This window comes from Nothobranchius furzeri, chromosome 5 (assembly GCF_043380555.1).
Source record: "Nothobranchius furzeri strain GRZ-AD chromosome 5, NfurGRZ-RIMD1, whole genome shotgun sequence".
NCBI lineage: Eukaryota > Metazoa > Chordata > Actinopteri > Cyprinodontiformes > Nothobranchiidae > Nothobranchius > Nothobranchius furzeri.
The window spans coordinates 65,951,590-65,969,507 of record NC_091745.1 but is presented as its reverse complement, the minus strand read 5'-3'; the positions used below and the strand labels follow the sequence as shown (position 1 = coordinate 65,969,507).

General features: G+C 37.9%; 1 protein-coding gene across 1 annotated transcript; it reads left to right on the top strand.

Moving 5' to 3' along the window:
- The first annotated feature begins 3,471 nt into the window (after window positions 1-3,471).
- Window positions 3,472-16,436, top strand: ctss2.1 (cathepsin S, ortholog2, tandem duplicate 1). The gene is made up of 8 exons (XM_015949885.3): window positions 3,472-3,623; window positions 8,037-8,161; window positions 8,235-8,357; window positions 10,162-10,314; window positions 10,916-11,140; window positions 11,866-12,031; window positions 14,252-14,354; window positions 15,849-16,436. Exons 1-8 carry the CDS (start codon window positions 3,605-3,607, stop codon window positions 15,946-15,948), a joined length of 1,014 nt encoding a protein of 337 aa, XP_015805371.1. The 5' UTR covers window positions 3,472-3,604; the 3' UTR covers window positions 15,949-16,436.
- Window positions 16,437-17,918: the final 1,482 nt, after the last annotated feature.

The window sequence follows — 17,918 nt, the reverse complement described above, 5'->3', positions numbered from 1 at the left end:
GCATTGTTGGATTTATTAATTATAATGATTTCTACTGTTGATTGTGGTTGCTAAAATATTATAACATAAAAAAATTTTCATTAACTTAATGATAGATAGAAAACCATTCTATCAGACATAAAACATATACACCGTTTCGATAAGCAAGCAGATTTTGTCTGCTAGAGACAATGAAATCCCCTTTCTGACAATAATTCTCTTTTAAAATAAAATTTTGCTCACTAAGTTGCCGCTGTAAAAAAAACATACAATTTAATTTTGCATGACATGGTGCAAAAGCAGGATTAATGAAGCTTAGCAGAGAAACAAAAGAAACTGTAAGCAACAAAAGGCAGCAGAAATGCCAAAAATGTTCCTGGTTGTTGGAACCATCAGAACTTCCAGGTGACATTTAAGACCTTCAAGGGGTGCGTGTCCCTGTGTCATTTGGCCTTTTTCAGAAACCAACCCAGTACTTGACCTGGGGTATGTACTTAAGTTGGGATGGCCCGGTTGAGTCGCTGGGCAGGGCTTGGTTAACTCATGCTGATTAGTTTAAACTCAGTGGTAAATAATATAAACAGATGTTGCCAAACAGATGGTAGTTTTAAAACTGGATGAGATTCTGGTGAAGCAGAATGGAAGGAAAAGCCTATCAGCAGTGTTCATGCTGATTTAGATTTACCGTTCTAATCTTCTAAACACTGAAAAATGCAGCAGAAATCCTCCAATAATACCATAATTCACAACACGCTTTGTAGCGTTCAACAGAGCCCAGCTCTTCTTCCAGTCATGGAACGCTTCATTTTAAATCACACATCCACTCTCCTCATCCCCTAAATGATTAAACGTTAGGTGTACTTTGACAGAATTAAACAGTTTTAATGTTATAAATTTCCATGGACACCTTTTGGCACTGATCAGTGACATCATTCGCTTAAAAAACGGTCACGACACGTCGACGTCCTAGCAAAGTCCTGAAAGGGCTGATTCTGTTTGGGACACAACAGCTGATTGGACCGAGTCATTGTATTTCCCGGTCACTTGTCCACTTCCCAAAAATTTCCCAGAACTCCTATAGTAGAAATCCGGTTATAGAGCCTGACAGCTGCTTTGGAGGAAGGACATATAATAAAATCCCTTCATGCTCCTGGGATGCAGCAGTCTGTCCCTGAGGCGCAACAGCTTCATGCATGTTGGAGACATCTCACAAAATCATGTTCAACATAAAACATAACTGAATTGTATGACTTTTATCATTTGTCTGCTTTGTTTTGAGGATCTAGATGATAAAAGCAAATAATATCATAGTCATTTTATCCCAGCTTTGTAAAACCCATAGCTGTCAGCACATGTGTGTAACATGAGGTTCAGCCCTGTTGAGGACTCGCTTGTACATTCTCCCCGTGTTCATCTTGTAACTGACCTTCAGAAAACTCTGCAAACTCTTGACCTTTCAGACTGAACTTTTAACGGGTCAAACGTTTATCTTGACCTTGGTCCGGATCCTCTTGCAGCCATAGAGCCACACTTACTGGAGGGGGGATCCTCAGAGCATTTGTAGAGAACTTTTTGACCTTTGCTTGGTGCCAGAAAATTTTGCTTTTTCATTGTGAAAATGGCAAACAAAAAAAAAAAAAATCATAAAACAGAGAAATTATTATCTAAAAGCAAAAATAAAAGTTTACCTTTTAATGCCATATTTGCAAAAAAAATCCTCCTGAGGTTCTTGGACATTGATCTCTAAACCAGGATTAGTACTCCTTGAACTGGGGCTCCATTCTGTGCAAGTGGCCTGCCTCTTTGTGGAATATTTAAGCACTGCAAGGATAAGTGCGAATTTCATTTTGGTTAAACTGTAAGATAAAATATTGTTTTAATATTGTATGTTTGCCTACAAAACGTTTTCACAAATTGTATGACTGTTTTATTGATATGAATAGATTTTTAAAACTTATTTTCCCCGATTGTTATTTCATGTACCTGTATTTAAAGGGTTACATTTTACAATGTGAACTTAAAGAAGAACATAATAATTAAGTTTTTTTTTATTTTTGTATTTTGTTGCTTTTATTTGGGACAGCCAGGCTCATGGTAATATAAAGTTGTAATAATGATGTAAAATATAATTAATATTAAGGCAACATTAATGTAGGTTCATATTCCATGTTTTGTTTATACATCTCTGTAACTTTTACATTTTAAGTTAGTTCGCTGTTTGTTTTCAGCTGTAGGGATTACATTTGTTTGACAATCAGAACTTTTGTTTTAATCCAGCTCTCCCCTTATCAGTTTTATGGAAACCTATTTATGCCAGACAAAAGAAAGAAAATGGTATGTCATATTTATGAGTTTAAAAATGATTATTTTGAAATTGAAAGTCAACATTATGAGTTTAAAAATTATTGTGAGATTTATAGGCATACTAAGCCACTTTTTCATATTTTTAAATCATTTTCTTGAGCCAGTACGTGCTAAAATGACCCTTACAGGGTTAATGAAAAGTCTCTCAAACCCCACCACCCCCAGTGGCCAGAATACCGCACTTGCAACTTCAGAGTGCCGGTCTGGTCCCTGTTGGATTTAATGAAGTGGCGCTGACATGCCTGGCACTAAAGTCTGCTTCAAGCACATTTCCTGCATGTTTTAGATACATACCTGATTTGTTTGCTTCAGTGATTATCTGCTCATGTAGACACTAATGAAAGCTGAGCAGACATTTCAGCTGTTAGATTAAGATGCTAAAAAGACGAACGCACAGCAAAGAGATACGTTTCACTTTTTGGTTTCACTAACGGACAAGGGGAGCGAAAAGCAAGAAAAAACTGCAACATATCCCTTTAAAGCCATTAAACCTCTGATGCATGAATTGTGAGATTTTCAACCATGATTTTTTAAACAATTTTTTTCATCCATCTTTAGGTGTGAATGAAACAAATTTCAACAAATATTTTTGTAACATTTTGTTAATTTACAAATAATTTATTACATGTCCATCTCAGTTGACAATATGCATTCTGAACATGAAAAATGGTGGCTTGACTTACTGAAGTCCAAATGGAGGGGCTCAGATGCAATAAAGTCTTCAACAGCTGTGCTTAATAGCAAAAATAATGTAATAACAATTTTGAGTACCTGTCCACTGCAGTGACCATTATGCATCAAAGGGTTAATATGAGTTTCAAGCTCAGATTGATTGAATACAAACACAAAAGTCTGACACTGAAAGTCACTTGTATAAGATAAAAGTCATTATTATGAAATACAAACTGATAATTATACCTTTGTGTCTCATAATGACTTTTAAACTCATAATAATGAGATTGTATCTCCTTTAAACTCACAATAATCACTATGACTCTTAAAAAAATTACCCTGAAACTCATAATTATGACATGTTGTAAGACATTTTTTCGTTGATGTGGCAGGAATGGGCTTCCACAGACTGCTCTTGTAAAGCTGATTTTCAATTTTTGCCCAGACATCTTTTTGCTCTCCCCAGTGGTGAATTATCACAAGTTTTCTGCTTCAAAAGAGTAGAACTACGACAGACCACGTGACCTTTTTCTTGATTAAAACACCAAGCAGGAAGACTTTGAGAGGAAGTGCTGCCGCAGCAGTAGCGATGAGTTCGACACAAACAGGTGAGCAAATCAATATTTAAACCTCTTTCATCAACTCATCCTGTTATTAATGTGGTTTATTTATAAATACATAGGGTAGTCCACACTGAGGTCTTTTAAAATTTACTTTTACTTTCGTTTCTTTGTTTTTGCGTCGCTTCTTTTGTGTTCACTCACGTTTTAGTTTAACCACAAAAATGAAAGAGTGGTCACTAAATAAACCTGAGTTTATGTTTAGCGTTAATAACCACTTCAACCCTGCATTTATTATTGAGATTGTTTTTTGTCAAACGTGTTTTTATTTTTTTACACAAAGCACAAGATTATGAAACATTCAAAATAAAAACATGAAAAAAACTATATATTTGTGTTACAGCGATCAGATTAATGAAATCAATGTGTAAATCGTAAATTTTTATTTGTTTGAATATGGTTTAATGTCTGCATTCTTAAATTTTAACTATATTTAAATAACTTTTTCAATATTTTAGATTTCATCCTGCTGGTTCTAACAGTTCAAATGTTTAGCAAATGTTGCCATTCAGAAAACACTAAAACTCTATTATACTACATTGTATTCTATGGATCCAGCCTATTAGAACGTGTTACATGGCCTGACTGGTCTCATCTGAAGGACACTTTGCACTTCCCTTAGTTTCATATCTGGTCACAAGATGAAGTTTTGCTTATTTGTGGTTTTTTGTACAGTTTCAAGAGGAATACAATTAAAGAAGTGTTACTTGCTGACACCAAGATGGGTTAACAATCAAACAGTGATGAGTCAGCTAAATAAAAAGATGTGATTAACTTTAAAGAGCAAGTCACCCCCAAATAAACTTTTTTTTGCTGATAAACTAAATAAACGAGTGTCTAATCGTGCTGCAGACACGTGTCATCAATAATTTGACACTTCAGTGCATCTTAGTTAAAATTTAAATATTCTGCCTAAAACTGGCAGTGTTGTGCCGTTGTCAGGTAAAAACTCTGCACTGTATTTTAATTTAAATCTGCCACCGCTATTGGCTAAGAAGTATGCTATGATGTAAACTGGTACATTATGATGTCACAATGCTGTCGTGAGCCTGAGTGTGTGTGTATTTGTTAGCGGCTCCGCCCTCTCGGTCTGCCAGGCAACAGCATGTGTTGCATTTTTCAAACATGAAGTGGGAGTGGAGTTAGACTCTGGTAGGGGTTGACTTGCTCTTTAATTATAACAAAGAGGAGTATTGGAACGTAGAACACATGTTCACCAATATCTTTTCACAATAATTCTAATACTGATTATTTTTACGTTACATCAGCTTTTCCCCATAAATGCATGACAAAATAAATGTGTCTGTTAGTACATGATCTTTGTATCTGCTCAGCATTTTTCATATATCTGATTGGCTCTAAACTTTACTAAATGTTTTCTAACAACTTCACGGTTAACCGAATGCTTTAAATATCCATTAATACAGGATGTGCTGCCTGAGGAAGCTGCTCTCCAGTCCAGGAATTATTTGCCTAAATCAAGCCCTTTTCAGAAGTTCCAATTGTGACATCACACACACACACACACACACACACACACACACACACACACACACACACACACACACACACACACACACACACACACACACACACACACAGGTGGGAGTAACAGCCGCGTTATTCAGATGGGTGCCAAAACCCGTGCACGCGTATTCCGAGAGGGAGCAAACTGTGTCTGTGAGTGCAGAAGGATGTGCACAAGTGACAAACCTGCGTGCGCACGTTGGCCAATGAGCACATGGCAGAGGAAAGCATGCACGCAGCAGCCTCACTGTGCACTCGGGTTCTGATTCTGCTTGCTCAGCTGTTGGGGGTTTTGGCACTCTGGAGGCGTGGCCTGTGGCTGATCTTTTTTGTCCTCTGGTTGGTACGGTTTTTTTTTTTGCTCCTTACCTTATGTGTATTCCGCGTGCACGGGTTTTGGCACCCATCTGACCCCATACCCTTATGCCTGAGCATCTTAGCTTATAACAGCCAATTAGGGGTTGTGTGGGCATTGCCTTCACCAGCTTTTTTCACTTAAAGTGACAGAGCTCTAAAATGGCTCATTCTTGAAGGTACTGAAAATGTCGAAAATTCTTTATCTGAGAGGGGTTTTTGCAAAGAATCTTCGTAAACATGTTTAAGCAATAATCAACAAGCTGTTTCTGGCTACTCCCACTCATCATTTGATTGGCTGCTATACAAGGTGAGGAGCTCAGATATCAGAATAGGGGTCAGAGTAGAGCTGCTGTTCCTCTAGCCGGGAAAGATGAGATTTTCTATTCTAATTTCCCCGTTAATGACATCACAAATGGGGACTGTTTGAAATGGCTCGTTTTAGGCACATATGTCATACAACAAAACATTGACAGAAAACTGATGGACGTTTTATTTCACATTTAGAGTGCTTATAGAGGTAATAGACACTCACATGGGGAGTTTTGCATAATACATCCCTGTTAATATATTTTTGCATTTCCATTTAAATGGATACAATAAAATGACCACAGACTTTATGTCTGTAACACAATAACAAATTAAGACAGAGAAAATGAACCACAACCCTGAAGGAAGTTCTCTAAAGACTTTTATTCCAGAAAGCTTCATCACCATGTCCACTTATGTCTCAGATGTTCAGATTTTGTCAAATATTTGAATTAGGGAACATTTTGAGTGTCTGAGATGCAGCATTTTGGCTTTAATGTCATGACAAGTTAAACAAGTCAGTACAAACAGAAAGTGCACAGGTAGACCCCAAATCCTGTTCTGCACTGTAAAAAAATACGTAGATTTTAATGTAAAAAAAGCCAGCAGCTGGGGTTACCGGAATGGTACTGTAAAATTACTGGCAAAACATTTTTCTTTTACGGTAAGAAGGTATTTTTATTGTTGTTTTTACAGCTAAAAATAGTACTGAAGTCTGTATTTTGCTATAGAAAAAAATGTTTTACTGGGGAAAACATTGTTTTACCTTAAAATGAACATAACATTTGTGCTACTAAAAACAAAATTTTTCACACTAAAATCAAAAATCAAAAGGTTTTCCTTATTGCATACACTAAATTTATAGAATAAAAAACCAATTAACTGGTTCATAACCAGTTATAATAGCTTTGCCTGCTTAATAGCTGTCCATCTTTTTCAACTGCATTTGTGTGTAATTAATAATAATAATAATAATAATAATAACAATAATAAATCAAACTTGTATAGCGCTTTTTAAGACACTCGAAGATTATTCCATGCACTCTCACATTCACACACTGCCAGCTACTACGTAGCCATAGCTGCCCTGGGGCGGTCTGACAGAGGCAAGGCTGCCATTAGGCGCCGTCAGGCCCTCTGACCACCACCAATACAAGGCAAGTTGGGTGAAGTGTCTTGCCCACGGACACAACAGCAGAATATCCCTGACCTATGACTATGACTATGACTGATCATGAGGCAACCTGCTCTACCTCCTGAGCTACTGCTGCCCCCAAAATTGTAGCAGTCGAGAGCGTTGAGTCAGTAATGACGTCAGTATTGAACAGACACTTCCCTCCGACTAACGGTTCAGCCAGATCTCACCTAAATGCTGCTAAGCACACTGGGTAACAGGAAGTAAATTCCTTACACCATTACCAGTAATTAAAGGCTGTATTTTTTCCATCAAATAAATGTAAAAATCCTAGTGTTTTACAATTATAAATTTTAGGGTAATTTTCCGTTAAAAAACTACGCAAGAGTGCGTTACAGTAGGATTATTTATTTTTTACAAAGAAAAATTTACAAATTAACTTTTTTCACCAATACATTTATTTTTGACAGATTTGACATGTTCTGTCATTGTTTTAGAGTTTATCACTGTTAGACATATGGCTTATTTTTACAGTGTGACTGTTTCTTTTATTCCCTCCCAACTCAACACGTTTCATTTAACAGCCGGGGAACAAATAAAAGTTGATTCTTTGTATTTGCAGATAAAAACTCCAGAAAGTAAATATAGATTGTAATTCAGTGAATTTAAACAGAAATTACATTTCTATGTATTATTCCCTAGCAATTCTCTTCATGGAGATCCTGAAAGCGCTGATGGTGACTAATGTTTTCTCCTTTTGCACACAGAAACGAGTGCTTGAGAAGACTGTTTCATATTTTCTACCAACTGTTTCTTAACAGGAAGTTCAGACCTACATTTAAAAGTCACTTCCTCCTTTTTCAGTTTGACAAATTCCTTTCTGCTCAGAAAATACATTAAAATCATTAATTTGTATTGTGGCTAAGTCAGAACGACAGCAGATGCTGATTGTGAGTTTATTGATAAAAAGAACCATGTGCCTGTCTTCGACTTGTGGTTAGATCTCCGTCAGACAGATTGTTATTTCTGCCTCGTCAAAGGTCACGTGACATCCTGTGTTCTTTGTGTGTTTACAGGCCTGATGTTGGCAAGCCTGCTGCTCATCACCCTGTGTGAGGGGATGGCGGCCATGTTTGACAGCAGGTTTGACAACCACTGGGAGCTGTGGAAAGGAACACACAGTAAGGTGTACCAGAGTCAGGTGTGTGATTAAAGAACAGTAAATAAGGAAGACTTTTCTGCAGCAAATCCATTAACTTCCCCTTTGTGTTTAGGAGGAGGACATTTTCCGCCGGGTTCTGTGGGAGAAGAACCTGATGCTCATCACTAAACACAACCTGGAGGCCTCGATGGGGCTTCACACCTACGATCTGAGCATGAACTTCATGGGAGACCTGGTGAGATTTTCTCCTGGTTTTCATTTATTATTTATAGAATAAATAATTAAGATCTATAGTGTTATTGATACTAAAGGCTTTACATGGTGGCTGGATCAACAATAACTCATTAAAACAAGAAGTCCTAATCTTTATGACCAGGTCAGCTGTTGTAATAAAAGGAGTAAAAGGAAAGGTTGTTTAGGGTTTAAAACAATCAAGTAATCTTAAAAATTGTTCAGCTTTAAAAGGCCAAGACCGCAGAGAAACTATTTTAACTTTTTATTTTTGAAATACAATCTCTGAGTTTAAAATGCAGGCTAAAAGATTTATTTCCTGCGTTAGCCACCGATAGAAAATAGACAGAGCAACACTCGGGTCAGTAAAAGTCACACTGACCTACGTCACACTGTAACTTAACATTCATGGTCTCAGCCATCTTGACTCGCAACGAGGAAGGCTGTTTTGGTTTAGCGTCCAGGAGACAGCAGAGCATGTCTCGGCTAGTAGAAGCTAACCGTTAGCATTAGCACCTCCACAACACGGCAGAACTCCTCCAGGCTTGTGTTATTTGTGGAGATAAAACATCAGCGTTGCAGAGCAAATGGAGGCAGTGGAAGAGTTGCATTGCTGTTAGCCAATCAGAAGTGAGATGTCAGAATATCACAACACTTGAGTAACCCTGGTTTCACACTGAAAGCATCGGCGGCAGCGTAACACCACTCATTCAAATAGAATCCATTACAGTCTATGGAGTGTTTCAAACAAGCAGCGATGTGGCAATATCCAGGCGCGTCCAGGAGCTTTCCGTAGCTAACATATGGCTAGACAGGAAATGACACACGGTTTCAGTGTAAAATCACTGGTAAATTTCAAAATTAAAATACGGCATATATGTGAAAAGTACTTTCATATATATGAAGCTTACACGTGACCCAACGGCTTATTTACTAACAGCATCGTTCCAGAAGTGCATGTGATTTCCTTCTTTTTGGTTTTAATGGCGGATTGCATAAACAAACCTGTGACCTGAAGTCTCGAGGGATCATGTGATCTCGCAAGTCCAGCAAAGAGCACAGCGAGGAAGTCGCCAAGACTCTCCTGGTGTGAAAAGGACTGCTTTGAAGTCCACGAGTAAACCGCTTCGCGCCACTGATGCTTCCAGTGTGAAACCAGCGTTAGACTCCAAATCCTGACGTTTTCTGGTCCGACTAACTTCTAGTTCAAGAAACAGGAGCACCAGAGCTTTTGTTCCCACAGAGAACAAATCACAAGACCTTCATTCATCCTAGAGACCACTGCAAATGTATAAAAAAAAACAAGTGAGCGAGAGCTTTAAGGTCAGGACAAATGCAGGTGTGGTGAACACACCTTGAAAGTTAGTACATTCATAGATAATTTTCTCCTTAAGTAATCTATTAAGTAGCTGAAGTTTCACAGGTTAAGCTGAATAATTCATAAAATACAGATAAAATATTGAAGCGTGACTTTTCTTTCACTCTGTGCTGAATGTAAATTAGAAAGTTTTGCTGCTGAAGGCTCAGTTTTTTTACCATTTCTCCTCCTGAGAAGCTGCTGTTTCTTCGCTGTGGCCTTTGAGACATCTGTCGGATAATGAGATGAGTTTTGCTCGCAGCCCAACCAGGCTTTAAACACGGTTTGCAGCCAAAGTCTGCAGCGTGCTCTGTCTCAGTGAAGGACTAAAAACGCCTTCATCTCTTTACCAAGCAAAGAGCACTTTGTTGGTTCTTCAACACAACCAATTCCTGAAAACTTAAAAAATTCTTATTATTAACAAATTACACTAAGCGTCCTCCTTTTTCAGACAGAAGAGGAGATTCTGCAGTTTTTTGCCACGCTCACTCCTCCCACCAACCTCCAGAGGGCGCCATCTCCCTTCGCTGGGGCCACGGGTGCTAAAGTGCCAGACACAGTGGACTGGAGAGAGAAGGACTGTGTCACTAAAGTCAAAATGCAGGTAAAAATACTTTGAATGAAGAGGAACACAAACTCAAAGTGGCAGCTTTACAATCAGTGACTTGTTTAAATAAACGAAGAAGAGAAAAGACTAAATGTGTTTCTGCAGGAACGACTCGTCTCATTCAGAAATGTCATCATTCCTGATCTCATTTCCTAAAAGCATCCTGTTCTTTGTTCCTCTTGAACAGGAAGTCAAAGACTTTGCAATTTTGCAAGTTTCTTTTTATTATTTGTAGGTTCTTTAAGTGTTGTCAGAACATTTCCACACCTGATTTAGTTCTTCAAACTTCCTATCTGATGGATATTTACTGTTTTGATGCCAAGATCTAAATAAAACACAATCATTGGATGTTTTGGACGTGATTCCAGATGAAATGAAACGGATGTTTTTGTGCATCAACAGTTAAGTTTCTATAAATTACCTGTTTGACTAAATTACAATGGCTGCATTGAAGGTTTGGGGGTTAGAGCAATGTTACACCAAGAAGGTTTCCCGTTTGAGCTTCTGTGCTTGCAGGTGCACGTGCACATATTAAATCATTCTTTCCACTATTTCTGTCAGCTGTAACGTGAATGTAAACGTTGTCTTTTAAATCCAGGGCTCCTGCGGCTCCTGCTGGGCTTTCAGTGCTGCGGGTGCTCTCGAGGGTCAGCTGGCCAGAAAGACAGGAAAGCTGGTGGACCTCAGTCCCCAGAATCTTGTGGACTGCTCAACGAAGTACGGCAACCACGGCTGCAACGGTGGATTCATGCATCACGCCTTCGAATACGTCATCAAAAATCCTGGCATTGACTCCGATGCTTCATACCCATACAAGGGAGTTGTGAGTAAAACTAAAGAAATAATGGTTTAAATAAAACTACTTAGGTGTGAGGCATTCATTCAGCTATTTTGAAACATTTACACCAGTAAACCTTTAAGTTTTTTGCTCAAAGTAGAAAAAAACGTAAGAATCCAGAATGGAAACCGGTTTGTGGCTGTGTGAGACAACAGTGTGGGTGTACCAACAGCAGGACGAAGTGAAGTCAGACCCTTCGGGCTGTAGACAGCAACACTTTTCACTTGTCTGCGGTCTCCTGTTAATGTCTCTTTGGAGCAGCAATAAATTAATCGAAGTGGACAACATATTTGTCCTCCAGGCTTCAGCTGGTTTGCTGTTGTTGGCGTGGAGGAGGCGGGCAGCTCTGATCCAGTCTCGCTCACAAGTTACTGTTGGCGTTTAAAACATTAATGCAAAAACTTTATCTGTTCAGATGCAGGAACCAAAAACAGTGACACTTGCATGGCATGTTGGGGAAAAAAGCAGAAAATGTTTCAGAATATTGAAATATTTACAAATCTACAATTTGGTTGATCGAAAGAAGGAACATCTGCAGCATCTGGAGCCATCTGCACATTTCTATGTCTGAATAAGCTACTGTGTGCATTTCTAAAAGAATTTCTCTAAAATGTGATGATTAATGTCAAAGGTGTAGCAAACATCTTTGTTTTGTTTACAGTGTTCACTTCTTTGCCCATTAGAGCTTTAGCTTTCTTCTTTATCTCCAGGATGGTCAGTGCCTCTACAACCCAGCATACAGAGCAGCCAACTGCTCCAGCTACAGCTTTCTGCCTGAGGGGGATGAGTCAGCCCTGAAGGAGGCGGTTGCCAACATCGGACCCATTTCTGTGGCCATTGATGCCAGGCAGCCCAGATTTGCTTTCTACAGGAGTGGTGAGTTACACTTCGACAGCCCGACCAGCTGTCTTCCAGCTGCTGTTGACATCAGCCAACAACTGGGTCATAACAGTGAATTTTAATTAGGGCTGCATGATATTAGGAAAACCTGCGATATTCGATAACAGTGCTTAGTATTGCGATATCAATATTACTCACGATAAATGAACAAATACTAAAGTATGCGGTGTTGATGTCGTCTGGCATGTGACGTCTGCTCTGGGTTCAAAGCAAACAAAAACTAATGCATGAATTCCAGTACAACATAACATTTTTATTGAAAAAACATGCAGCTGCACCTGCTACTGTATTAGCAGCAAAACAACAAACTGCATGCATGCAGTTTCTCAGTGACTTTAAAACATCACCTCCACCATAAAACTTTTTCTGATGCTCCAAATACAGAAAAACATCCCTTACCAGGGTTTTTTGAATAAATAAAAAAAATCAGAAAATAAGTTTAAATGTTAAATCATAGTTAACATCACTTAAATGCAACAGCAAATTCTCTCATTGCTACTGAGCATTTTCTCCACTTATGTGGTTATGATATAAGGTTTTTGCTGCTATTGGGAAGTGAACTGTGCTGGGCCAAACTAGGAGAATATTAAGATTGTCTGAGGGAAAGAGAAAAACAATTGTCTACCTTTCAGAAGAGGAATTGGCAAAAAAAACTACATGGAAAATATATGAAAACGTTTGTTTTTAACCCCAAATTGAACAAGTTTACCTAGATCTTAAAAAGCAGCTCAGATGATGAAACTGCAACTATGATTCTGATGACAAGCTAACAAATTGAACTAGCTCCTCTAAGATACCCGGCTATCAGAGCTTCTGACTGACAGCTTATGTGCAGCAGCAAATCAGATTAACAATGTTATAAAAGCTCATAAATGAAAAATCACTTTGATGTGTGGGGGAACTTTTCCAGGCCCTCTTTAGCAGGGTGGGACTGGGAGGAGAGTGCTGTAGCCTTTTAGCAACGGTGGGTTGGTTCACCGGCACGTGTCGGAGTCAGCCCGGTTATTATCAGCTGCTTGACGACACAGAGCGGACTCACGTTCACGTTTGAAAGCAGCGCTGATTCCAGAAACCTCAGCACAAAGTGCGTTCGTTAATCTGAGCCAGGCCAGCATGACGAACAAGAGAATGGCGCCGCTAACTCAGTTCGGGTGTTGCGTTCCACCCATCCTATGGGTCTACGTAGGGGGCGGGCGTATTACCTGAACGGACCCATCTGATTGGCCGCATATCAGAAGGGCTACATTTGATTGGTCAAATTATACTTCCGCGTAAAAAACAAAGCTGGTTTAAAAAAAGTTGATGTATGACATGGATGGAAATATTTGAACCAAACATTTATCGCCGTTTTTGACGTGCTTTGCGATGGGCCTATCGCACGTCCTGTTATCGCGATGATGATAATTTTTCGATATATTGTGCAGCCCTACTTTTAATGATATTAAAGGTGCAGTCAGGTGTATTTATTTTTTCTGGAGCATTTTTGCTATAATGCTTGAAATCCTCTTCACCTACTAACCAACAAATTAAATGTTTCGTCAAAAAAGAAAAGAATAATTTTGATTACCTCTAAATGCATAATCCTGGAAAAACGTACTCCAATCATTGTGAATGACACATTCTTACGCCTTCTTCGCACTGACTGCGGAACAAAGCGGTCGGGTTTCTGTACGGCTTCCAGACAGACTGCCATTCACACAGAATGCACTCTGTGTGCTGTCTGTTTCCACAGCTAGGAACATATTGAGGAAATGGAAGACCACAGGCACAGTTCAAGTTTAGGCTCCAAGTGGCAGACCAGGAAAAATCTCAAATGAACATGATAGATGATCACGATCTTGTGATCTGCTGGGTTATTTTCAGATTTCCCCCCTTTAATCATTTTTCTTGTGTTGCTTATATGCTTCTTTCCTTTGTTTCATCTCGACCTTTTCCTTATTGTGAAACTATTTTTTGCTTTTCCTGATGATGCACTACTGCTGGAAACTGAATTTCCCCAGAGGAACCTTTCTGGGGGGATTATTGATGTTCTATCTGAATTTGAATCAGAATTTTAGATGAAATCAAGTTTTTAGACGGGAATGAACGTAAGATTGTTGCAGAATGTCACAACATCTTGTCTATTTGAGCTAATCTGTCATAGTTGAAAAGCATATTTGCTAAATGTTTGATTTATTCACCTTTATGTCTTTTCAGGAGTTTACAACGACCCGTCCTGCACCCAGAAAGTGAACCATGGAGTGTTGGCTGTAGGCTACGGTGCTCTGAACGGACAAAATTATTGGCTGGTGAAGAACAGGTAGGCATCTTCTCTGCCCTGTTTGCTACCAGCTCAGTGGCCTAGTGGTTTGAGAGTCCACCCTGGGACTGAGAGATCAGGATTCAAATCCCGGTTGGGTTATACCAAAGACTTTAACAAAATGGGACCCGATGCCTCCTCGCTTGACACTCAGCTTTAAGAGGTTGGATTGGGGGGTTAAACCACCAAAAGGTTTCAGAGTTTGTTCGAAGAACAAATTTTGCACACACATCAGTGTATAAGACAACTAGTGGGACTTTAACTTAAATTTATAATGTACGCTTTCTTTGATTTCCTTTAGGAGTAGATCGATAAGTTGGTTGACCGATATATTGGGTCAATATTTACATCGGCATCTGCCGATATTTTTCATTAGTAAAGCCGATTTAAAGTCCTCGGGCAGCCCGATGCTGTTGCAGGGTCGAATTTAAATGCATTTTTATGTTCAGTAATAAAATCTGCATAATAAATACTGTAAATTAACTTTCTTTAGGTGTCTGACTTTAATACTGAGAAGTAGGGGTGCTCTGATCTATCTGCCCCGATCTCTGTTTTTTTTTTTTTTTTTCCAAGATCAGTGATCGGCGAAAGACTGCAATTGGTGCACCCCTAGTTAATGTTAAAGCAAATCATTGCTATAGAATACATTTTTTGGACAAGTGTGTCAAAATGGGTACAAAAGTTTTGTTTTAAAAATTAGAAAAATGAAAGTGTAATGAAAGTCTAAAGAAACAAATATGATTTTGTATTTCAAACAGCAATGCTAATATGCTCATTTATATTTGAGAACATTACCTCGTGTCCAGTTGAAACTGGTATTGTTTCACGAGTATTCATATTGGGGTTTTTTTTTAATAAAAGAAAATTGAAACAACTACCTAACCTGCTTCTAGTCAAGACAAAATCTGTATCAACAAAAATCGGTATCGGCAAGAAGCGGTATCGGCAAGTAAGGTTTTTTTCAAGATCAGTGATCGGCCAAAAACTGCAACCTACTGAGAAGTGCTCAAAGTTCAAATTTAACAGTAAGTTAAACTCAGTGTTGAAAAACTGATTCAGCTTCAGAAATGTTGTGCATCAACTGGTTATTAGTGATGTTTTTGCATGAAAAGAAGGTGGAAAACATCTAGATATTGGCCATGAAAATCGTCAGTACATATCAGCCATTGGCTGACCATGTCTCCTACTTATCGCCATTGGTATCGGCAATAGAAAAACCAACATTGGTCGACCTCTAATTTCTAATTTCCCCCTTCAGTTTACTTAATTCTGTGTCACCAATCTTTTTTTTTTACTTTATTTAAAATATATCATTTTTAAATCCCTATTTCATCTAAAGTTACATACTGATGTAGTCAGTATTGGGTTTTTACTTGAAGAGAACTTGTTGGAACATTGTGTTGTTCTACATCCAGCATTTTCATCTATAATAGACAAATTTACTGATTCATCAATATTTCAGTTAATTTGTTCCCCTTTGCTCTGTGCTTCCAGCTGGGGGACTTCCTTTGGAGATCAGGGATACATCCGGATGGCACGCGACCAGAACAATCAGTGTGGCATCGCTCTTTACGGATGTTACCCCATCATGTAGCTGAAGCCAAACTGAATTAGATGAAACATTTTCTTTTAGCTGCAACTCAACAGTTAAAATTTAAGTAATGTTAATGTTTTAATTTAGTATTTTTACTTTTGAAAAACTACTTGATTTCTTTGCCGAGACAGTGATTCACACTTGCAGTTATCATATGTGGCAGATTTATACTTTTCTCTTACAGAAAGACACATCAGAGATATTTTTAATAAATGTAAAAAATGTGAGGTTATAGTCAACTAGTAATCCTGGAACTTAGAATGAAATCAAGAGCGAAGACAAAATTATAATGATCCTGTATTTATGTGTGACACCTGACTGGGCTGGCTCTAGTATAAATGTAAAGTCTTGCCTCCATGTAAACAAATGGGACATGCTTTAGATTTAAAACAGTAAATCAAAAGAATTTTCTAGGTGTTGACTGTTGTTTTGTGGTCTTAACCTTCTGGATTAACTAAGCAAATATATAAAAGCCTCCCATTGGATAATTACTGCATGGCAGCAAGTTATTTACCTACAACTGGTGCAATGGGTTGCTTCTCACGTCTTTAACAACCATGTGGAAAGACACATCTGGTAGTCGTGGAAAATCTGTTAGTCTGTTTGAGAAGGTTCACATTATTAGCATGCATCAAGCAGAGAAAACATCTAAGGAGATTATAGAAATGATTAAAACTGGGTTAAGAACTGTCCAACTCTTTATTAGAAACTGATCTGATGAGTCTTGATGGACCCTGTTCCAGAGTGATGTGTGCATCAGGGTAAGAAGAGAGGCAGATGAAGTGATGCACCTATCATGCCTAGTGCATACTGTACAAGCCTGCGGGGGCAGTGTTATCATCTGGGTTTGCAGCTTATTGAAACAATGCCACAGCAAATGCATATATATATATATATATATATATATATATATATATATATATATATATATATATATATATATATATATATATATATATATATATGTATATATATATATATATATATATGTATATATATATATGTATATATATATTTTATGACACTCTCTTATCTATGAAATTTGCAGACTCTGCTTTAGTCTACATCCTCAAATGCCTGGCCACACTCTGTGATTGACATCTGTACATAAACAGGTGTCTAACCCTATTGGCTAATGCTTAGCGACTTTCAAATCAAATTACATGGTGCTCTACGGAACGGGGGCGGGCTTAGCAAAAAATAATTGGTTACACTTTAGGGAACACAAAATGTGTGTCACAAATTAACCATTAATTAGCTGCCAATTAATATGCTTATTAGTGAACTGCTAAGTCTGAATTAGTCATTATTTAGCTATAATTAGGTTCTTTTTACCAATGCTGTAATTCTAATATTAACAGGCCATAAATTAAGAATTTTATCAAAGTAAGCCATTCATAATGGTTTGTTAACTGAAAGTAAATGGTTTGTTGCTGATTAACACACATACTAATTAGCTCAAATCCATGTGGCTTTTAAAGAAGTAATTCATGGGGAATAGTTAATAACCAAAAATATTATGTTCTGGTATTATGTAAATAAACACCAAACTCCACATGTTAATAGAGCCTTAGCAACAATCGATTAACCACTTGTAAGCAAGAATATGTTCCCCATTCTAAAGTCAGATTTTGTTCATACCTAATTACCTTTAGTATTAATTAACCACTTAAATGCAAGAATATGTTCCCCGTGAATTACTTTGTTAAAAGCCACATATTGATTTGAGCTAATTAGTATGTGTGTTAATCAGCAACAAACCATTTACTTTCAGTTAGCAAACCATTATGAATGGCTTATTTTGATAAAACTCTTAATTTAGGGCCTGTTAATGTTAGAATTATGGCATTAATAATAAGCTCTTAATAAGTGCTTAATATTGACTAGTTCAGACTTAGCAGTCCACTAATATGCATATTAATTGGCAGCTACTTAATGGTTAATTTGTGTTCCCTAAAGTGTTACTAAAA

Bases quoted from the DNA above. Each gene is read 5' to 3' on its own strand.
- ctss2.1 (XM_015949885.3), top strand. The intron at 8,162-8,234 runs GTGTGTGATTAA...CTTTGTGTTTAG, and splicing joins GTAAGGTGTACCAGAGTCAG to GAGGAGGACATTTTCCGCCG. The intron at 14,355-15,848 runs GTAGGCATCTTC...CTGTGCTTCCAG, and splicing joins TATTGGCTGGTGAAGAACAG to CTGGGGGACTTCCTTTGGAG.